A 23,802-nucleotide genomic window follows, 5' to 3' on the forward strand; every position below is an offset into this window, starting at 1 on the left:
AAGTGGGCTTGAGCAAAGACCCAGTAATCTAGTTTTTAAAAAATGTTTTATTTCTTTTAGGAAGCAATTTGCTGTAATTTTGAGGGCCAGCCTTTGAGAAATGCTGATCTATGTTATCCATCCAGAGGGCTCAAAACTCTAAAGCTAAATATTTAAGCCTTTCAAAATTAGAGAATTACAGAACATTAGAACTAGGAGGGCCACAGAGATCATCTAATCTGAACTTTTCATAGCTAGCAGATGGTGGGGAGGTTTCAGAGCACAGGCCTCTTTCTGTATACTCTCACCGCAGCTGGACATGGTGGCTAACAGGAAGACTTGGGCTTGATTTCTATCACTGACACTTGGGATAATGTGACTGGATAAGCTATAAATTACTTTGGAATTTCACTTTTGTTATTTGGGTGATTGTGGGGGTCATGTGACATGTGGGAGACATTTGACTAGTGCATGCAAAGTACTTTTGGGAAGGGACCTACACAAACCTGGTCATGCGTAAGTCCCAGATTCTTTCTGGGAGATAATGTGTAGTGCCCCAAGAAACTTTAAGGTAGGTAAAGATTAGCTATAGTCCTACCACCTTACAAAACAAACAATATTGCACCAAACAATAAAATAAAATAATTGTATTATTTTATTGTTTTGAGACAGAGCCTCACTTTGTCACCCTTGGTAGAGTGCCATGACATCATAACTCACAGCAACCTCAAACTCTTGGGCTCAGGTAATCTTCTTGCCTCGGCCTCCTGAGTGGCTGGACCTACAGGTGTCTGCCACAACGCCTGGATATTTTTATAGATGGGATCTCCCTCTTGCTCAGGCTGGTTTCAAACTCCTGAGTTTGGGCAATCTACCCACCTTGGCCTCCCAGAGTGCTAGGATTACAGGTGTGAACCACTGCACTGGGCCTTGGCAGCAGGTTCTAATGAAAGTAAACTGCCCCTCATATAGGTATTTTTTAAACTCAACACAAACTAGCAATCAAGCACAGAAATAGTTTATACAACTATCCTGTGAAATGGCAGTCCCAGCCCTGACCTTTCAGGTGTTTTCATAGCATCATGCAGGACAAGACCTTTCAAAGCCTCACAGTGACATTCCAGGATTCAGTGACTTTCCAGTCAGCCTCAGACAATCACAGATCCTCCCAACCAAAGAGGGACACAAAACCACCTGGGGATCAAGCCTCTATCACATCCCTGGAGGTTTCACTTGCAGGCTGCCCCATTTGCTAGTTTCCTTTAGCAAGTGGGAAGTGTCTCTAATGGTTTTGGGTAGCCCACATTATCAATGAGCACCCACTTATTACCTTTATCATGCAAATTAACAACTCATTAATTTCATTCATCAAACCTGTTCTCAATTCACTATGCTATTTAGCAAGTCTCTGGTTGATAGAAAAATAGATAACAAAAGTATTTGTTGTAGCTGCCTCTGGAGTATTTCCTTTCCCATAAACAGTAGCTGGACATATAGTGAGACTTTTCCATAAGAGCAACTGGGTGTCCCTGGCTCTGAAGTCTTCACTAAGGAGTACACACTTAATTACCACACTGTCAACACAGAAGTATTTTATTTTTATTTACTCATTAATTTTTTTTTTTTTTGAGACAGAGTCTCACTATGTTGCCCTCAGTAGAGTGCTGTGGCATCATAGCTCACAGCAACCTCATACTCTTGGGCTTAAGTGATTCTCTTGCCTCAGCAAGTAGCTGGGACTACCAGCTCCCACCACAATGCCCAGCTATTTTTTTGTTGCAGTTGTCATTGTTCTTTAGCTGGCCTGGACTGAGTTCAAACCTGCCTGCCTAGGTATATGTGGTCGGTGCCCTAACCACTAAGCTACAGGTGCCGGGCCAACACAGAAATATTTTAAAGTAAGTTACTTCATGTAACTACCTATTAAATACCCAAATAATGTTAACCCTTATTATTATTACCATTGAAAATGTGTCAAATAAGTCAAAGGTATAGAACTCTATTACAGAAGATGAATAAAATAAGTATCTAAATATAAGCAATCTTATATTATGCAAGCCAAGAATTACTCAGAGTGTTAATTTAGCTCTGGTTCTTAACATGTTATCAGAACTTTGAGTTAAAGTTCATTGAAAAAGGGACTACAGAAACCAAAGTTTACATGGTAAATGTTTGAGGACGGAGATAAAACCTTCTCCTTAAGCAAAGTAGAAAGCACTCTTTTTCAGATCTTGGATTATGACACCTCAGTGAGTTGCAAAATCAATTCTGGATTACATTGTGAAATGCGTTTCGAAATGTAGGTTGTGGTTAAAAGTGTCGGGCAGTCCCTGGTACAGAAACTGTGAGAAGGAGGAGGAGGAGGAGAAGTACAGGGACAGAGGCACTGGTCTTCCAGGTGACCATCTGGCACATCATTAAGATGAATGATACTTGAGGGTCAGGCTGGGATCCTTCAAAGACGTTTTATTATCTTTAATTTCATATTTGCTATCTAGAACCTCTGGGACTTCCTAAATTTTGATTACAAAGTCTAAGATATGGTAGTCATGATTTTCGGACACCAAATTCAGAATTAAAAAAATAAAATAGCGGACAAGCCTCTGAGGAGCATTAGTGCAGCATTTTAAGAACTTAACACGTCTCCCTTTCTTTATGCCGACCCCAAAATAGCACAAAATGGACAGAAACTCCTTCGCTTTTCTTTAGTGTGATGGTAAAATCTACTGGATCCATCATTTCAGTGGCACCTTTAAGAATCCGTCAAATGGCAGAGGCTCCCAAACTGCCCTTCCGTACAGAACCGTAACTCTGGGGGCGCGCCGCGTGACAGAAACACATTTACGGCCACACTCCAAACATAGTCTTCTATTTTCTGTCTTTCCTCCGAATTTCTATTTCCACCTTAATAGCTTCTTGTCAAAAGCGCTGTGGCTGTTAGTTTGCAGGCCTGCCTCGTGAAATGTAAGGCTGACTCACTAAGATTTACTTTAGAAAGGAGATAACTTTTTGTTAATAATAAAAAGTATATCCTACAAGGGATGAATACTAGCTTATGACTGGGCCGCATGGAAATACTTGTTCATCAGACCAAGTATAGGTGTTAACTATTTGAAAACTGTCATAGAACCAGCAACAGGAAGTAATTCTCTTCTAAACATTAAATAACATAATTCCAACCCAGGCTAAGATGGAGCGTCTAGGACTAGGCCCCAGTACAGCAATTCATCTTCAGGGCATGTCTGGAAGTTAGGAGGCCTGGAATCTAGTTTCTGAGATAGGATCTGAAGCAAGTTTTAAATTTTTTTCTACGCTTTCATTCCATTGTACACAGAATAAGACAGTGAGTACTGACTTACTAATATTCAAGGCTGTGCAGATAACATGATTTACTGGGTTAAGAGCTTTGAGAAAGTGCTGGCCCAGTTGTAGGGTAGTTTCATGAAGATAATATTCTTTAGGTGTCAAATAGAATGAGCTTCGGAAGAAAAGAACAAAAGAAATGCTAACTTTTGTTTTTCTCTCCTATTTCTTGATAAAATGACTCACAGGTTACTAAGTGATCTTTTCAGTCTAACTTGCAGGTAACATTCCCAGAAATGATTCCACGTAAAGTGAAAAGACAAGATCTCTTTAAGATTTTTTTCTGTCCTATGACAGACAATCTTTGGACAGTGTGAAGATACTTTTTACCCTCTCTAGAAAGAAGCAACAGCTATCTTTCCTTTCTTGCAATACTCGTAACATTATTTACATAATTATTCCTTTCACGAAAGCTTTTCCTTTGCACATAATGATAAGGAAACTGTTACTATTTCATTGAACGGAAATACCAGTCACAGACTCACAGGAAGAATCTCAAGTATCATTTTTTGTTCATCTTCTCATTGCACACATGAGGAAAGGAGACCCCGGGCAGTTGAACAATTTGTTCCAGCTTTTGGTGAGAGAACCCCAACTTGAATCCAGAGTAGAATCGGGTACGTGCTCCTTCCACCCTTGCACAATCCGATGCCTACTAAAAAGCTTATTCTTTTAGCTTAATGCGTCGTTTCTCATACCTTAGGTCATAGTGCATCTGTGCCTGGGCCTATAGTGAAGTGCGGAGTGGTTGCCTTGATTTGCTTTTGTACATCAGTGTCTGTGAAAGGCAGGATACTTCGTAGGCCTGTAATAAGCGCTGATCATGACAGTCTATTGAAAGCTTGAATAGCATTCATTCAATTCAGAAATACTTTTGGAAATGAGAAAAAGTGAGGAGTCTCGCTATTGACGGCCAATAGTCATTTGACACGCTCTGAGATCATGTGCTTTCACTTTGAAATTTAAAAACATTAAAAACATATATAAACATCTGTTTACGGACCTCGAATGTCCTGAAATACTTACTTACTTGCTAGTGTATAGTGAGAAAGTTTTCTATGTATATTGAAACTCTAGATAAGTAAAGTGATTCGAATACTCAAGAGAAAAAGATAAATAAAAGTAAAATACCAATTCCACAGGATATCTTGGATCTAATTTCTTTCTTGATGAGATCTATTGACTGGCTGTGCACGGAGCCATTATTTACTAGGGTACAAGCTGTTCTTCAATCTTCCCTATATAAAATACCTTCTCCTTATTACACAAATCACCACCGAACTAGATAATAATTTGGGAGAGTTCATGGCTTTTACGGCAACCCACAGCAAGTGATGCTGTCTTGACAAAATATAAAATTACCTCAACCCTGAGCTCAAACTCTAGGAGAGCAGCAAACAAGCCCCGTAGTATTGTTTTAGATGAAGCACAGTGATAGCTCTGCACTTCCTTCAGGCCTCCTCTTTCTTCCTGAATGAACTCCAGGGAATGGCACCATGTCAGGCTTTCCAGATGGATTATGTGAAGCCATAGCTCAATGTCATTTTCAATAGGAAGCCTCATAATTAAAGGTCAAATAGTCACTTCATCTGCAATCAATCAATAGAAAAAGTACTAATACGAAGAACTAATCAATCAATGGCAAATGCACTAATAAAAGCAATGAATCAAATTCAGCCTGTGTGTGGATGCAAGTACATGGAAGAGATTGAGAGAGGGCAGAAACAAGAACAATAAAATAAATTGAAGGTGTACATACAAGAGAATACTCAGAAAGCTTCTCGAGCAAGGGATTTTATCTGTGGTCTGTTAGTTACATGGCTACCACTCAGCCTGCAATAATTTACTCTTAAATACAAATACAGGATATAAGAATGAATGGCATTTTGTAAGTTTCACTTAACGTATTCTATTTGAGATGTTATATATACGTAAAATCATTAGAAGAAATATTATGATAGTGACTGCAATGGGAAAGATATATATTTTAAAGTGCAAATAGGAATATCATAATATGTTGTATTTCTTTTTAGTGTGAGAAGTGACATAACTCTGAGTGATATTAGCTGAAATTTCCTTCTGTTTTCTACATATGAATTCTTCATACTCTGTGCGATGTTCTTTCATTTCCATGCAGATAAAAATTTCTATGAGAATCATTAGCTTGTAGCTCAGGTCACTGTCCTGGCATAACCTCTGTACCAGTGAGGGCAGGCCACCAGTAGAGGGAAACACGCTGTTGGATCTTGTGACAATGGATACAGTAAATTTATAGGGCCTAGCAAGGCCATTTGAACAATAGCATCCAGACATCCCCTTGCTATATGTGGAAATAGGGCGATCTCTCTGAGATAAAGGAAGCACCCAAGAGGCCACTTGTATAAATGCTACCTAGGAGACTGCAGGAAGGAAGCCAGGTATGATCAAGGCATAACAGATATTTGAGTTGGAGGTAAAATTACCTAATCTTAGGGCCACAGACACTGAGGCCTGGGGAAGTATCAGTATAGGACCCAAGGTGAATATTTATAGATTAGGTAAGTCTTATAATTCCAAGAGAGCTTAGGTGTGTCATGCTATCAAAGAAAGTAAGCATTTATACTATCTGGTTACTTAGATAACCAAACTAATACAGAATCTGATTAGAGGATCTAAGTATTTACTTCATGGGTAAACACTGCAAAAGCAAACAAAAATCCAAGCGAACCAATCCTTTTTAGCAAAACTATGAGATCAGACTACCCGTATGCTGGCCTGAAAATCATCTTTCAGAAAGTATAAAAAAAAAAAAAAGAAGAGTATAGCTTTGGGATTAAGAAAAATGAAAAGATAAAATAAGAAAAAAAGATCGAATGCGCAGATATTTTGCTTATAGAAAAGAACAGGACACTGATGGCATTGCAATATGCTTCTTGGGTGCGTGCCTTGCTCTTTGCTCAACGGGCACAGGAAAACATTGTAGAGAACAAACGAAATCCATTTTGGTTTTTTATACAAAAGTAAATCCCTGGGTCAGGTTTAAAAGCCCAATGAAGATATGTAGACATGTATTTGTTGCAGCCGTGGTTCAGCATGTACACAAGGGATGCGGGCATTTGACCCCTGCACTCCCCATCAGAGGAGTCTGGCAGCAACTACCTCTGGACTTCTTCACTTTGTAAAAGTACTTTAGTTTTTAGAAGACTGGGAACACCAGATATCACACCTCAACAACACGCATGGGAAAGAACATGATGACTTCTTAGAGGTCAGCCACTAAACACTTGTTACAGGAAAACCTAGAAGGCAGGGGTTGGGGACTGGAACTCTGGGAGTGGCAACACAGTATAACTGTTATTATAGTTATTAATAATGAATGGTAGTAGCTAAGCTTCCAGAGCACCCACTATGTGCGGGGTAGCACAGCAAGCTTGTAAAGATGGCCTATCGCATTTAGTCCACAGTAATCTATTCATGGCACAATTACTGAGCACACTTTGTCATGTATTGGCTGCCTGTGGTCTACCAAGTGCTGTGCTAGATACCTAACCAAGTGAGTGTTATTCTGCCCATTTCACAGATGAAAAAGCTAAGGTTTAGGGAGGTTCATTGATTTGTCCGGGGTCACAAAATCAGGATTAGAATATGGCTTCCAAGGCTATTTCAACTTCAGTTTGATGATGATTACCAAGAAAACCAAAAACACTTCTATCTGGATGGTAGATACATAATTTATTCAAATAAGCTGAAGCTCTAGAGTCTAGCTCCTTAAGAGTTTGTCCAATTTCTAAGTCATTTTCCAAATCTGGTAAGAGTGATAATAGACTCTGTCAGACTACTATGCTTGGGACTTGCAAAAACATTTGAGGTGCATGGGTGGTGCCTGTGGCTCAAAGGAGGAGGGCACCAGCCCCATATACTGGAGGTGGCAGGTTCAAATCTGGCCCTGGCCAAACAAACCCCCAAAACACACTTGAGATGCCTTCATATCTAGCTTACAGAGTGAATTTCTTTAACACAAGGAGGCTTAGAGCCATGTTATAACTCTGCATTCTCTCAAATTTGAGTCGCATGACAAAAACCTGGAAGAATTTTTAATACGAGGTTCTGCCATAACATGTCCACCACCTCAAGCAGTTTGTGAATGATGTATATTTCAGTAAAGCTTCTAAGTGCTCAATGACTTTTAATGACCCTAGATTCTGGCTGTCTAACAGGTTATTGGGATAATGCCACTAAATCAAGTAAAGCTAAGTAGAAAATAGCATTTTTCTCCTTACTCCATTTTTTGTCTGAAAAATAAATACTTATTCCACTTTTAGTGATAATCTGATTGAGTTAATAACAATTATGCTGTTTCTTTAGAGAAATAACATAACATTTGGAAATGAACGTCAAACTAATGTCAGTATTAAATTAGAGTACCAACATTCCTTGGTGTACATATACCACAGTTTGTGAATACTATGCAGCCATTAAGAAGGATGGAGACTTTATATCCTTCATGTTCACATGGATGGAGCTGGAGAATGTTCTTCTGAGTAAAGTATCACAAGAATGGAGGAAAAAATATCCAATGTACACACCCCTATTATGAAACTAATTTAAACCTTTTTATATGAAAGCTATAACCAAATAGCCTAAGAATATGGGGAGGGGGAGGGAGAAGGGAGGGGGGAATGGGTGGAGGGAGGGGGTTTGGAGGGATTACTTCTGAGGTTTACCTTATAGGGGTACAGTTGAATCTTTCTAAGAGTAGAATGTGAACATTTTAAAGCAATAACTGAGAAAATGACATGAAGGCTATGTTGACCAGTTGATGGAAGTATTTCAGATTGCATGTGAAAACCCCACACTGTACCCCAGAAGTGCATTAATGTACATAGTTACCATTCAATAAAAAAAAAAAAAAAAAAGAGTACCAACATTCCTACCTTGCTTTGAGCTCCCATTTCATTAACATCTTCCAGGGACAACTCTACAGCCTTTTAAAGCAAATGTTTTGCCAATTCCTTTTTCACAAGCAGTCTCCTATCCCATCTCTGCCCCTACCCAAGCTCTAATGTTAACATTCTACATTGATAATCTTTCAGGAGAACTGAAAACATGATTACAAATTAAGCTAAATTCTAAGCTGTAAAATTTAGGCCTTTTGAGATTGATTTGACCAAATAACAGTATTTCAAAATACTAACCCATCCTCACTTCATGATTATTCTTCATCCAACAGAGTGGACAGTACCCCATTCCATTTACTTTACAGGAGTTCCTTGAGTTTCAAAGTCATCGGATAGTAACTACATGAGGATAATGTATGGTTTTTAACTCTCTGAATCACTTACCCAATGTGAGGGACTTGTGTGTGGAACAGAAAATGATAGCCACTGTGTCTGCTGGTGTGAAGCCCGAATTATTCCTAAGGATGGGAAAAAGTTTTTATAAATACTTTTGTAAAAGCCTGTATAACATATCTGAAATCAAATGCAGTACCTACCTTCATGTTAACATCCCTTTGATCAGTCCTGATGACAGAAGTAATTCTACTTCCAAATGTACAGAAGTGTCTGAATTTTTTGTTTTTTAGAGAATCACTTCTGAGTCATTTATCCATGAAAAGGAGAACAGTTTTAAAAACATGTGGTGGAGGTCTCCTAAGATCACAGGACTTTAGGAGAATGATGCAGCAAAAACTCTTCTAGCTAATTCTCTAGGTTATCACTTAACTACCCAGAGGCTTGATGGAGCTCACGTACCTCCAAAGATGCTTATTTCAAAGAGCAACACATCTTTTTGGTAGCAAACACACACTTTTGAGAAATACCTGGTATGAACAAAATATTGAACATCATATGTTTTGGTAAAAACCATAATTATTACTTTTTGAGCAGGGACCTGTGTATCAGGCACTTCTCTTGGGTCTTTACAGGTAAAGACAACAGCCCCAGAGGTAAGTAACACAATGCCCCTACATGAAAATAAGAAAACTAAGGAACGCAGAACTGTGTAACTTACTCAGAGCCCACTGCTTTTAAGTGACAGAGCCAAGATTCAAATAGTCTGGCTCCTAGGCCTATGCTTATAACTACTATGTTCTACTACGGTTACATAATACGTTGAGCATAACAAAAAAATCCAGCTTAGCCAAAACTAACTACCTGTTATGGGGAGGGGGGTCAATACTGGGGCTGGATATCATTATTGGATTTCCTATTTTACATCAGAAAGATTTAGAGAACCATTAGGCTAAAAGGTTAGAAATATAATTATTGTTATTGTGCCTTCATATTTTGGAAATGATTTCTTTTTGCAGGAATCAGGGTTTGACAGTAGAGTGACAGTACCTTCCCTGAATTCTGACAGAAGACTTAGTTAGCAAATGGGAAAATATTCCAGAAACTGCACAGTACAGTTGCAGATATATTAATAACAATCGACCCAATTTTAAAGATCTCTTAGGAAGGAGATCTGTGATCTCCCTTAGTAACCGCCATCTCCATGCATAACTTTTGCCAGGAGAAACATCTTCCCTAAATAGATCCACATCCTTTTGTCTCTGTTCTATACTCTCTAGATGGAGAAGAGCCCTCGACTCCTCTTCATTCCCTGTGCTTGTGTCGGGAGAACATATAAATGGCCCTTTGGTCTCTTCTTTGAAAGGCACGTATGTTCCTGCCTCCTAACTAGCCTTATTTCCAGCTCTTTCTTGATAACAACTTTCCACACTGAAATTTTTGTGTTTCACCTCAGGTGATGATTCTCCCCTGATGTGTTTCACTTGAGAATAAAACTGCCTGACTGTTTCCACATTTTATTCTTATATTTACACTGTGATATCCCTTTTGTGTTTTAAACATTGTGCTACATGGCTGACATGTTTCTTCGTCCCTTTATTCCTTATGGTAGGGGAAAGAGCTCTATGAGGGTCTGTAAATGCCTGGGCTGAGAGATGAAAGGAATACAGATACACTGTAGAACCCCACAGCTGACCACCTCCCTGACCACCTCCTGATGTTGACCTAATTTTCACAGACTGGACATGCACCACCTGTACATATCAGTACAGTAGGCCTAGTTCCTTATGCCTACCACCTCTGTGTGTTGACCAGTTTGTTACAGTCCCTTAGGTGGTCAACTTACAGAGGTTCTGCTGCATTTGAGAGAGGAGAGAAAGACAAAAAAGAAAGGTGACGTGCTGTGGACAGCAAAAGATCACCTCTAACTTGGTGGGGAAAGTGGGAGGTGATAGTGGAGCATAGGAGAATCTCCTTGGAGGAAATAACAATTGAGCTGGACCTTAAAGAATAGGTTTTGGCACATGCAGGTGTGTGTCTTAGGTAGGGGACAGTGAGACTGCAGTATGGGAGTGCAGGGCAGGGGGCTAAGAGTAGACCTTTCAGGCTGAGTTACATGCAGGGATGCTGGCTGGTGACCAGGAGTATGGATTTGATAAGCTGGGAGGGGAACTGCTGAAGAGTTTGGGACAGTAGATTGACATGACCAGACCCATTGTGAAGGAGGATAATCAGTCTGTATGGTATAATACTGAAGAGGGTGAGGCCAGGCAGGAAGCAGGGAGCCGTAAGGACCTGAAGATTCACTGAGAGGACAGAAGATGATGGCAAGAGATGTGGAGATGGAATTATTTTGCCAACTGTTAACTTCTCTGTAATACACCATCCAAACAGCTTAAGAGCACAGGCTTTGGGGGCAAACACACTTGATTTTAAATCCAGACCATCCTTTTGCTTATATATTAAATGGGGATAATCCTGCCTGTCTCTTCGTGTGATGGTGAGGATAAATCAATGGTTGTTAAGAATTTGGCACAGTATTTAATACACACTAGTTGCTATTATTATTATTATTGCTTTGAGAGAGGAGGAGGAATTAAAGAGAAATTATAAACTTTGATCCTGTAGACTGAGAGGAACATTAAAGCATTAATGGAACAGAAAATGGAAGAGAAGGCCCGAAGAGGCCTGGGGAGGAGACCAAGTGCTTTTGAAGTACGGTGGATTCACAGTCATGAGGACTGTGTTTCCAAGAAACCTGGTGAAGAGAAGAAAAGGGACATGGGTCATTCGAGCATGATTACGGAGAAAGAGGGGAGATGCAGCAGACGAATGACTGAGAGGACCAGACTGAAGGAATGAGGCAGAGAGGGGCATTTCCTATCCTCTCTCAGCCGGAAGCAACAGTAGGAAGGGTCAGCGAAAACCAGATTTACAGGTACAGAATGGGAAAGCAAAGGCAACTTAAGGCAGAGATTCCCTTATTTAAAAAGGGTGAGACACGTCACTCATCCACGCAGAGTTCCCAAAGAAACTGGGAAAGCTTGAAGTAGGCAGATCAGAGAATATGACGTGTAGCCAATTCATAAGGAAGAAAACACTTTTGTGCAGGGGGAGCACCCGCCTGCGACTGTGGGACACGCAGGGTTACCACCTGGCCTGGTCTGGCACTTTTCCAGCACTGCATGCAGTGTCGGTACAGGTTCAAAGACCTTTTTAGTCTTTTGTTGCCCTTGTCTATAACCAGTGGTTGCTACATCTGTGTTCATGCAGTTTCGTTTTCTTCCTAGAGGGGCTGGCAATATACTTCTCCTTTAGTGAGCTGTGCTCTGCTTGGTATCTTGTTCCTTCCCAGACCGTAGGACATTTCAAAAATGTCCAGGGCTCTCCCTGGCCAAGGAGCACTGACTTTATCTGGCACTGGCTGCCAGTCATCAGAGCAGTGCTGGCCGTGGGCCGTCAGAGCCTCGCAGGCCGCAGGTCATCAGAGCAGCACTGGCTGGGGATCGTCAGAGCAGTGCTGGCTGCCAGGGTTGTCAGCAGCACTGGCAGTGGGTCATCAGAGCAGCGCTGGCCGCAAGTCATCGGAGCAGTGCTGGCCGCGGATCATCGGAGCAGCACTGGCCGTGGGTGGTTGGAGCAGTGCTGGCTGCCAGGGTTGTCAGCAGTGCAGGCCGCGGGCCGTCAGAGCAGCATTCTCAGGGTGGCTAAGCAGGGCACTTGCTATTGACACTCACTTGTCCTGCTTCAGGTGAGCAGACTGAAGCTAGTCCCACACTGGGAGATTTCTGGCTTGTTTGAGTTGGAACACTGCTTTATAGCCCTAATGTTACCAACTCCATCAGGGGGAAGGGAGGATTAGAATGTTAAGGCATAAAAATGGAATAGTTAAGGTTAATAACAATATTCCCCCTCAGTAGGGTGGACTTGTACTTTAGCTGTATGGCACCAGAATGCTCTACATGATGGATCTCAGGGACAGAGAACAGAGCAGACGCTCACCTAACCCGTGATGATCACCATGGCGGTCAACGTCACTGAACACTTTTCTGGGTACTTTGCAGCCAATATTACTTCCTTCTCAGAATGGCCCTATAAGGTCGATAGTACTATTGTCCTGGTTGGTCCAAAAAGTGAACTTGAGGCACAAAGAGGTTAAACAACTTCTCTAAAGTCACACAACTAGCTAGCTGGCTGTCCTAAATTGTAGACAAAAGTCTGCCCTCTGTGAAAGAAAATATTAAAAAAAAAAAAACTACAAAATTTAATGAGTCAGAGCAGCTATCTTGGTAAGCAACCCAACATTTAGTCATACTCTGTCCAGGGAGGCTTCATGGCACGAGGTCATGACAGTACACAGAAAACAAAGTGTCCTGCATATTATACTCAAGCAGTAATGACTATCATTATTTTTAGTGATTAATATCTCTACTGTGTCTGTGCACAGTCTTGAAAGGAATCACATTACTATTTATTTTCTAACTCTACCTTATCTCTTTTTAATATTGATCTTCTTTTTATCCTGTTTTTAATGATTCTTTTGATCACTTTGCCTTCCCCGGAGAAGTTTATTTCCTTCTCTTCCCAACCAGTCTTTTTATTCTCTCTTTCAAAGCTTTCAATCAGTGTTTTCCACCTAATATTTATTTTGCCTTCCTTTGCAGTACCCACAAAGGAAAACATGTCAGCTTTTACTAGTGGAATCACAGAACGTGCAGCAGAAACGCTCCTTTGAGATAGTTCCAGCCCACTGTTTTTAGAGGAGAAAACGTCCACGTGAAACACTTTCCTTTGTTAACCTCTGCCCCTGTGCTTCTTGTCTTTGCTCATTTTCAGAGAAGACCTCGTCCGTCAACAGCGATGTGGCACTAAACAAGTTAGCCAGAGCTCCAAGGCTTAGCTGCCTCAGCTCTGAAATGGTAAGGAGACTTACAATTCATGACAATGTCTGCCTTACTTCCTCGCCTCCCTTCTCCCTGTGCCGCCCTGCAGTCCGCCCTCTTTCTCCTGGAGCTGTGCTGAGAGGCCTACTGAGACATCCAACTGGAAATGTACTGATGAGGATTAAAACACCTATGTAAATATTTAAATGTTTGCTTTCTTCCTTTTCCTTTAAGTTTCTTTTATCACGCTAGTGACAATCTAGGTTTCTGTTACTCGAGTTATTAGCCTGCCAAACCGTCTTTTATACGTAGTAGAACCTCTGTATGTTGGCCACCCACAGGACTGTAACAAACTGGTCAACATGCAGAGGTGGTCAACATAGGTCCACGGTACGGATGTGTACATGGGCACGTGTCCGGTCTGTGAAAAGTAGGTCAACTGAAGGAGGTAGTCAATATAGGGAGGTGGCCAACTATGAAAGTTCTACTGGGTTTTTATACATTTTAAGATTCCCGTTACAGCTCTATTTCTTTTTTAACTTTTCTAAAAAACCTGTGACAGCTTCCCAAAGTTGCAGAAAGCTGAGGTTGCTATGGATAGCTGAGTCTTAGTTTGATGGATCAACTCTCATTTCCTAGCAACTGTGACAAAGAAAAGTAAAAAATGATGTATTACAAAGCTAGCAAAGCTAATTCCCCTTCTTTTATCATTAGTTTTTCATATAATATAAAGGATTTTGATATAACAAATAGTCTACAGTGGCTAACATTTATTGAACACTTGCTGTGTGCCAGGCATTATGCTGAGGGTTTTCGGCGCATATTATTTAATTTTCCAAATGATCTTGTGAGATAGGTATTATTACTATCTTCATTTTGTACATAAGAAAATTGACAAAGGGCACACAGCTATTAAATAGGACTGGATCCCAAGTCTGTCTGACTCCAGAATTGAAATTTTTCACCTAGACCTTATTCTGTAGACAGACAAATGAGAACACAGAATAATCACCCTCAACTATGTTTTAAATGGTCACTGGCATGGTAACACATTAGGTCAGTAAATCTAAGAAATGCTGACCAGTTATGCAGAGTGTTATAGGAAAGCTGAATTTCCCGGGCTGGGTCTCTCCGGGCTTTCTGCTGAAGTTCCCTCAGGAGTGCAGTAGCCTCTGCAGCTACCTACACACACCTACACATACACCCACACCCACATGTGTGCACGCATGGGACACGCTGCTCTCCATGCTGAAAAGGCACATACATACGCAATTTCACTAATTTTAAGTGGGAAGGAACAAAAAGCAGACAATGCAAATGGTACTCAAAAAGTGCAAACTAGTCGGTCCTCATTTAAACTCCTGGAATCTTTGGCTAATTTATTTATTTGTGTGTAAACTTGAAGAATTTCTTCAAACACTCGATAAATTCCCTAACTAAAACAAGTATGATAAATCTAAAAAGTAATTGAGACCAGGCACGGTGGCTCATGCCTATAATTCTAGCACTTTGGGAGGGTTGAGGAGGGAGGATCATTAAGACCAGCAGTTTGAGACCTGCCTGAGCAAGAGTGAGACCCAGTCTCTACAGGAAAAAAAAAAATTGTGGCATGTGCCTATAGTCTCGGCTACTTGAGGCTGGAGGATTGCTTGAGCTCAGGAGTTGAGTTTGCACTGAGCAATGATGATGATGATGATGATATTACTGTACTCTAGCTTGGGAAATAGAGAAAAAGAAAAAGCAATTGAAATAGTTTAGTAGAGTGGGAAAGTCACGAGCAAAGAAAAGTCCAAGGGAAATGGATTTCAATTCTAGGCATACTGCTTGCCACCTGATTTTGGTTAATTTACTAAGCTACTAAAATCTGAATTTAGGTAAGTTACCTAACTAAACTACTCTAAGCATGGGTCTTTATTTGCCCCTAGGACAGTGCCTGGTGTGGAGCAGAGTTCAATAAACTTCAGCATCTTTCAATCCTCCAATAAAATCCTCAAGAGCTATGGGGTCTTCCAGCATGAAAACAATATGAAAATCATCTTCCAAATTTTGTTCATTTTAATAATTCCCACAGTTTAATGAAACATTCGGGGCTTGACAACCTTTGATCTGTAGCACCATTGCAACAATTCCATGTTCTAACTTTTTATCAAAGAACGTGCAGGAGGTTGAGGAAGTTCAAAATGCAATGGAACTTCAGTGAAGGCAGAACACCCAGAAAAGAAGGATCTCAAAACTGCACATCCTTATGAAAGCCCAGTATACTCCATGTTGAATATTCTTAATTTTAGGAGGTTATCTAGCTGTGACACCACCCTCTCCCCAGCCCCAGCTTCCCAAAGCTGTCCCTGTAGTGGCTGTTCATGCTCTTCCTTTTCAAGGGTGTTTTGGCCACTAGCAGGATATCTGCCTCCTACCTAGTCTAGATAGGATGAGGGGAGCTCATAACCACGTCTGCCATAAGGACCAGCAAACAAAAAGGCACTGAAAGGCAGGCATCTTTTCTAAGGTGACACAACAAGCCATTTACAAAAAGAACTATAAAACAGCTCCTACTCTCAGACTCACCCAATTAAGTCACATTTTCTCTGGACTTAATGGCTCCGGGCTTCACTCTTACTTCATAAATCACAGTCTCTAGCTTGGGAAAATGCTTTAAATTACATCAATCAATAAGTTAATATTGATTGTTCACAATCAACCTACTGCCATACCAAATGCTGTAAGAGCCAAGTGCCTAATGTGAGGCCTGAACCACTGACTGCTCTGACTTCCAGCCTTATAAACAGCCTAGCCACATTCCCTGTGGTCACTCACTGCTATCACCTGGTGTTTGAGACCCAGTGATCTGGCTGAAGTCTACCTTTCCACTTATTGTTATTATTTTTAATCTTCCTCTACTCCTAACTGTCTCACCATGCTTTATTTTTTTCATGTGTGTGTCCATGTTTCCATTACTGCTTCTTGTCCCAGCAAGAACCCCTTTTTGGCATCAATGATCAGCTGGCCATTAGTTGCGGTTCATGTCAAACTCCATCTCTTCCTGAGGCCTTGCTCTACCACCCTCTTCAGAAAGTGCTTTCTTCTTCGAATTGACTATAGGCTGGCTTACTGTCCACTCAGAGAACACTTCACTATCAGTGCGTGTGCTACTCTATAAACTCCTGCAGGATTGGAATCGGGTCTTAAGTGTGGTATTCACTATGGTAAATTTCTCACACCCTGAGAGAAATATGCTCACACCAAAGGTTTAAGAATATTTTCCAAATATATAATCGAGGTAGAAGAAACTAGATTTGAGGTGATCCTTTAAGAACAAGAAAGCTAAACTAACACATGGAGACCAATTTGGACATGGGGATAGCCTAAGCCAAGGATAGAAAGGAGAAAGTATAAGGTTCTTCCAGGGAACAGCAAAGGTTTTACCTCAGTCTAAAGCTTAGATGCAGCATGAATTCTAGTAGTGGTGGCTCATGACACTGGAAAATACACTGGAGGGCCTTGCCCTCTAAAATGAACTTTGTTCTATAGGCACTAAATGACCACTGAAGATATTTGCCCAAAGAGTCATTATCTGAACTTTTAGTTACTAGAGGTATGAAGTGAAGGATTCCAGTTTGAGTACCTCTGAGGATGGCAGTTCCACTAAAAATAAGTGAAGAAATGAGAGAGAAAGAGGAATTTGGGGGGGGGGAGATTAACCTATTTTGAACACCTTGAGTCTGAAGTCCTGTTTATGACAGTCAGGTGAAGATATTTTCATGACAGGTGAAAAATAAGGCTGGCGCTCAGGCAAAACATTGGAATGGAAGGTCTAGACACTGAAAATCATCAGTGTCAAGCTAACAGCTCCAGCCAGTGGAATGGAGGGGGCTGCCCAAGTTCATTATGTGCACAGATGAGATAAGGACCGAGGACGGATCCTTTGTAATGTCTACAATTTGAGGGTGGCAAGAGGGAGAAAGAATGGTCAGGGAGACAGAAGAAAAGAAAGCATAGTAGCACAGTAGCCAAGTAGGGGCACGATTCCTTTTTTAAGAAACTAACAACAAGAGATACAAAATCACTTACCTTGTTGAAAAGATGAAGGTTAAAAGCATAAAGCTCAGCTGAATAGAAAATACTGAAGAAAAAAAGATTGAATCTAAATTAGCATTTTAAAAGCATTGTCGGTATCATATTTACTGGCATGTTTAATTTTATCTGAAACTTAAGGAACTCAAAAAGAAAAACAAACGAACAAACCCAACAAACGGACATTGCCAAGCTGATAGCATCATTTAAATTCATAGGACTCACCCTGTTCCTACTGATGATATCCCCAAAGACAATCTTTGATATCTACTACTCAGAAAAAATCTAGAATCCTCTTTGACTTAAGAAATGGTTAATTTGGTCAATTCAGATAGACCTGGGTGATATTATGAGTATTTATAGCAAATAACACAAATGTGGTAGCCTAGGATATATACTTTGAAATAACTCATCTTGGCTTTAATAGCAAAAGATTCTTTGATATTACAAAATTAACAAAAGTTGTCTTTGGTATTATAGGATAAAAAGAATAAAGGTTACATGTTGAACCTTTGCAGTTACCTGAAGTTGATACTCTGCTCCTTCTCAAAATGATATGATACTGCTTTGGGTGTATTTTATTAGAAAATATGTGTACGTATTCACTGTTTAACCAATGCAGCCAAATTATTATACATACAAAATAATAGTATTACATATTAAAAATTCTGTTTTTAAGTCACAGTAAGGGGTGGGATCAATTCAAAGTTACAAAAAACTAAATTGATGACAAAGGTTCAATCTAACATGTACATTTGACAGATATTAAGGCTTCCCTCATCTGATTTCCACTATTGTAAGTCACAATATAGTGGATCAGACACAAAAAACAAAGGAGATGAAGATCTTCAGTGTATACCTGATGTTTAACAGAATAAAAACATATAATAAAGTCTCTGAGTAATTATAATGTGAAACTGAGTATTTATTTTTACTCAAATTAGCATTAGAAATGAATCTGGAGAACACAGCTTGCTGCACTCCACCATGGAGGAGGCTGAGGGATGGCCAGGATAGCCCATTTCCAACTTACTTATGAACAGGATGACAACAAGGCTGAACTTGTCCAGGTCAATGTTTGGGTTAGAGAAGGTGTCACAGAAGGTTGTGTAGATGATCATGAGGAGCACACTGCTGCTGACGGCGCCAAAAGGAGGCTTCTTTCTTTCCAGCCAATCCTTGATGTACCTCCGGACAATCTGAAACGCAGAGATCAACAGGTTGCCTCTTTTCAGAGATGTAGGGAGTTGAATTGGGCATCACAAAGTGATTCTGACAGCAGAAAGACATAAAGGAAAGAGAATAATTTGGATGATGGCCACAGTGGATTTCAAAGCTTCCCTGCCACACCACTCTTCTTCTGGGGAATTTAACATTTGTAGTGCAACTTCCACTGGGTGTCCATAATGAGAGTCTATTTTCAACTGCATTCAAATCCATCCTTAATCATGCCAAATGCTCTTTGCTAGCTGTCACTGAGACATGCCCATTAAGCCTCCCCAAAGTTTATCTCCTCTGCTGATCCTAATGGATGTGTGTAATTATCACAGTCCCCTTTGCCTCAACAGACAATTCCAAGTGCAACTTTGGGAATCTTAAAAATCTGACATCTTCAAGAATTTCAAGACAGTAGATAATCGAAAGTGATCCATGGAACATATTAATATTTAAAATGCTAGCAATGCACCAGAAGTTTTTAATTAAATTATAACTCATGCTTGAAAAGCAAAAGTGCATGTGTTGTGGGAGTTTAAATAATTCAAACTCTGAATATCTAGAGTTTTTGTGAATCTAAAGACAAATGCCATTTGCATACTTTTAGAATTCCAGAATTAACACTTAAAAATGAATAAACCTGTCCTAACTTTCCTACAAAAGGAGAGTGAAATATAAAGTTAAAGAGCATTTCTGTCATATTTGAAAATCAGATATTTAAAATCAGGTCAGTCTGAATATTGGTGATAACTTTTGTTTGGACATAAAAGTGAACCACTCTACTTAAAACCTTGTTTCTCTTTTGAAAGAGGCTGTACAATTCCTATCATAAGGACGATAGCTGAGACATGTTAAGTTTTGAGTCACTCATTATCCTGCATAACTGAATATGAGATTTCACAATAGGCTGAATTACCGTGGATCCATTAGCAATAATGAGGTCAGGGAACTTCTCCTGATAAGGCTGACAGGGTTCTGTCATCATCTACTCTGTCACTAAAAAGGCTTAATTCACAATGAAGTATATCTTTATAGAAGTTCAAGAACAAAGTAAATTACTCTCCATAGAACCTTTGAACAACTGGCCGTTGCTTCAACAACTGTTCTCAAGGACTCACTAAGTGAAATGGCAGGGTGAATAAACAGAGTCCTGGCAGAAAGCTGACCACCCGGCACAAACTGCAGGTAAAAAACCTGAAAGATTGGGGTGGTGCCTGTGGCTCAGTGAGTAGGGGGCCAGCCCCATGTACCAAGGGTGGCAGGTTTGAACCCAGCCCCAGCCAAACTGCAACAAAAAAATAGCCGGGTGTTGTGGCGGGCACCTGCAGTCCCAGCTATTCCGGAGGCTGAGGCAAGAGAATTGCATAAACCAGAAGTTGGAGGTTGCTGTGAACTATGACCCCACAGCTTTCTACCGAGGGGGACAAAGTGAGACTATGTCTCTAAAAAAATAAAATCTTCAAGATTGGATGGCACGGGAAGGAAGGGGAAAGCATGTTATATACAGATAAAAAGTAGTTGATTTTTTTGTCAAAAAAGTAGACCTTGTAATTAAAGTTATAGCTGGATTTATAAAATATTATGGTGTTGGAGGGTGGGGGTACAAGTGATCCCAAACCTCAGTGTTAGTTTCTTTCTTTAAAATTAAAGTGTAGTAAAGTATAGGGAATAAAAGCAGTTCTACCACACAGTATTATGGACTGTGATGTACCAAACACAAACTTTAGATAATGGTCCTACAGGGATCACGGGTTATTGCGGTGGCCCCATGTTCAGATATGTCAGTATGGGGGTAGCGGGCTATTAGAATGCCACAGAGGGAGCTCATTTGAAGGGTCACTTTATAATCTATTGTGTTTGGTCATGTAAACCTGGTACCTGCCTAAGTTTAATACAATTCAACTCTTTTAGGAAAGAAAATAAATGGAAATTATCTGGAATTACTGAGATCAATGCTGCCCTTCAATCTTGTTTTAACAGGCTATAGAATAAGAATGCATGATCACAATTCCAAAAACAAGAGTGTCTTCCTGTCCCACTACCATTGCTCTCTTCCAAAAAAATAAACAAATAAATATAAATGAGGTATAACTTGAAAGTCAAAGGCATTTTAAAAACCAAGACAAATCTGTAATAATTAATCAATTTCTAAGCAATAGAAATGTCCCTTGGTATCCATGGAGGACTGGTTCGAGGACCCCTGTGGATACCAAAATCCACAGATGTTCAAGTCTCTGATATAGTGTAATGTAGTATTTGCATGTAACCTATACACATCCTTTTGTATAATTTAAATGATCTTGAGATTACTTGTAATATCAAAAGAAATATAAATGACATGTAAATAGTTGTACTACATTAGGTTTTTATTTGTATTATTTTTGTTGCAGTGTTATTTTTTATTTATTTATTTTTTTATCAGACATTTTCTATCTGGTGGTTGGCTGACTCTATAGATGCAAGACTCACGAATACAGAGGGTTGACTATAATTTGATTTAGTTAACCTAATAATGTCTTTCCTCATTACCAAGCACTCAGAGTCTCATAGTAGAGTAGGACTCTTTCAATATGGCAAAAAACAGAGATTTCTAGCCCAGAGTCATTTTAGCTGAAAGGCCTTTTTTCTCAATACACCAATAGGTTAATGATGGATCTCTAATCTCAGTAAAGAAAACAACTGGGAACTTGGGAATTCGAAGGGTCCACAAGTGAAACAATAGCCCTAGGGGGAAACAGATTGTCTTTTACCATTTCTACTTTTATTGTGATATTTGTCTGTGTTTTCCAAATAAACCATTTTATATGTTGCCTGGCTCCATAGAGCTTTCTCATCTTCCTCTAAAATTTAATTCACAAAGCAGCTGCTTTTGCACTGTGTAGTCTGAAAAGTGTTAAAATGCTTCATAAACAAAGCTGGGGGAAGTAGTGTTGACATGCCTCCAAGATGTGCATTGGACATAAACTCCAGGAAACCTCATCTTCTCTCAGCTCAGCCACTCACACTTTTGATACAATCATTTTCCATTTGTCAAGAATTCATGTCATTTTTAAATTCCCCAAACTTCTTTGCCTTACAGAACTCTTTCATAACCTCAGGGAAACAACGCTTTGCTAGAGATACATCAACAGAAGCTGATATAGATGCCTCAGAATTCTCTTTTGGGAAAAAAAAGAAAAATTGAGATGGGAAGAGGAGTTCTGGTGAGGTGGCCGGTTCTGTCTTTCTGTAGATCTACTCTAATTCATGGCCCCCTTGGCTGAGAAACGTAAGCATTAATCCACATCAACTTGTCTGCTTTGCCCTGTGAAGAGAGAAGGGAAAAAAATCGTCCACAGGAAGCTTTTTATCTTATTGTCTCACCTTTAACACTGTGATTTTATTTATTTTAAATTAAGTAGCAGAAAGGTTAAAGGAAAACTTAAATGTGATGCCCCGCACTTCTAATAAGCTGAGCTACGTACCAAGTGCTACATGACTTCCAAGTTGGGAGCCTATAAAAATGACATGTCTTCGGTGAAGAACGTCAATGCACTGAGATAGCTGTGAAGTATAATACCCATCATTGTAATTGTCTTAATTTTTTTTCTGTCTGGTGTTTCCTTGCTTCTCCTTTCTATGCTGTCTTCACATTTATAAATTGGTTTTTGAGTACAGACCCATGATAGATTATTTTTCAGGCTAAGTCTGAATTTTGAAACAATTCTCTTCAGGATGATTTCAGACTCTTTAATTTGTATCCTCTATTATACTGAATAGCATATATTTTCATAAAGAGTTTTGTTGCTTCATTAATATCCTGTTGAAATGTATAGTCTGATGGGAAATCAAATCCAATTTTTATAAACACTTTAAAAATGTTTTTACTGAATATCAAGTAAATTCAAAATAATATGAAAACTTTATCAAAGTATAAACAATGATAATAAATAAGTACAATAAATACCTATTATTATTTCACTTTTTGAAAACTCCCACTATTACTTCAATTCTTTCTCATGAGAAAAGTTGCATAGACATTATCCTGCTAATAATAAGTTGAAAACAGGGTGCAGAGAACCTAGACAAGCTGCAGGAAATGTTAAGAAGCTAGTCATGACCTCTATCTCCTGACCAAGCCATGGCCTAGGGGCTTCAGGTGCACACTCTGAAGCCAGGGTGGGCCTGACTTTGAATCCTGGCTTCTTACATTGTGAACTTGGGCAAATCCCTTAACTTTCCTGTGTGTCATCTACAAAATGGTAGTGCGAAGTAAGTAATTGAATAAATATAAAATGCTTCAGAAACAGGGCCTGTACCCGGTAAATGATCACTATTCTGATTTCTAGGTCTCAGTTTGATGATCTTTCTATCACTGTCACTATATTCCACTGTGTAATGTCACTGTTACTTTTCCCTCAAAACAATTCATGTGAAGCAATGAACACAATAAAAAACTGGTTCATATCTAAAATCATTTTACAAGGGCCAAACTTTGCTAGTGTTAATAACACTGCCTTCAACTTCAGTGGGGAAGACCAGTATGAAAGGCCAATCTCAAACTAAACAAATCACCAATGGAAAGACCAGAGAATGCATGAATGGAAATGTACAGATAAGCTTTTTTGTTATTAACTTAGAAAGAAAAACGTGAGTTTTGGTGTGCTGATTTGAAAAATATCCAAGGTGAGAGAAAGCAATGAAAAGTGGTAGAAATTCTATTTTGTTATTTGTAAATCACTTATAAATATAATGCATAAGTATGCGTATTTGTCACACACTTAGATGTACTGAAAGGGTTTGTCAGAAGAGGAGAGGAGATACTACAATGGCCCAAATTTTCTTTCTTTCTAAAATTGACAGAAGAAGCAATGTCCATCTGCAGTAAGACTAATCTTATATCAGAGTGACAGAACCTTTGGGCTGGAAGATACAAACCCCCTTCCTTGTTCTGCAAGTGAGGGAGATGAGGTCTAGAAGTTGTGTGGTCAGCCAAGCAGTGACCAAGGCCAAACCAGACCTCACACCCCCTCAGAGTCAGT

At 39.7% G+C, this 23,802-nt stretch overlaps 1 protein-coding gene across 2 annotated transcripts in view; it reads right to left on the reverse strand.

The window, feature by feature from the left end:
- The window catches only part of SLC10A7 (solute carrier family 10 member 7), a 298,910-nt gene that overhangs the window by 20,926 nt on the left and 254,182 nt on the right, over nucleotides 1–23,802 (reverse strand). For both annotated transcript variants that reach the window (XM_023513454.1, XM_003790202.3), the window contains 3 exons: nucleotides 18,600–18,765; nucleotides 17,564–17,615; nucleotides 8,664–8,737 (listed from right to left, as the gene is read on the reverse strand). In XM_023513454.1, coding sequence (XP_023369222.1) covers nucleotides 8,664–8,737; nucleotides 17,564–17,615; nucleotides 18,600–18,765 — 292 coding nt within the window. The remainder of the gene's footprint in view (nucleotides 1–8,663; nucleotides 8,738–17,563; nucleotides 17,616–18,599; nucleotides 18,766–23,802) is intronic.

Source organism: Otolemur garnettii, unplaced genomic scaffold, assembly GCF_000181295.1.
Source record: "Otolemur garnettii isolate 467f Iridium unplaced genomic scaffold, OtoGar3 scaffold00041, whole genome shotgun sequence".
Taxonomy (NCBI): Eukaryota; Metazoa; Chordata; class Mammalia; order Primates; family Galagidae; genus Otolemur; species Otolemur garnettii.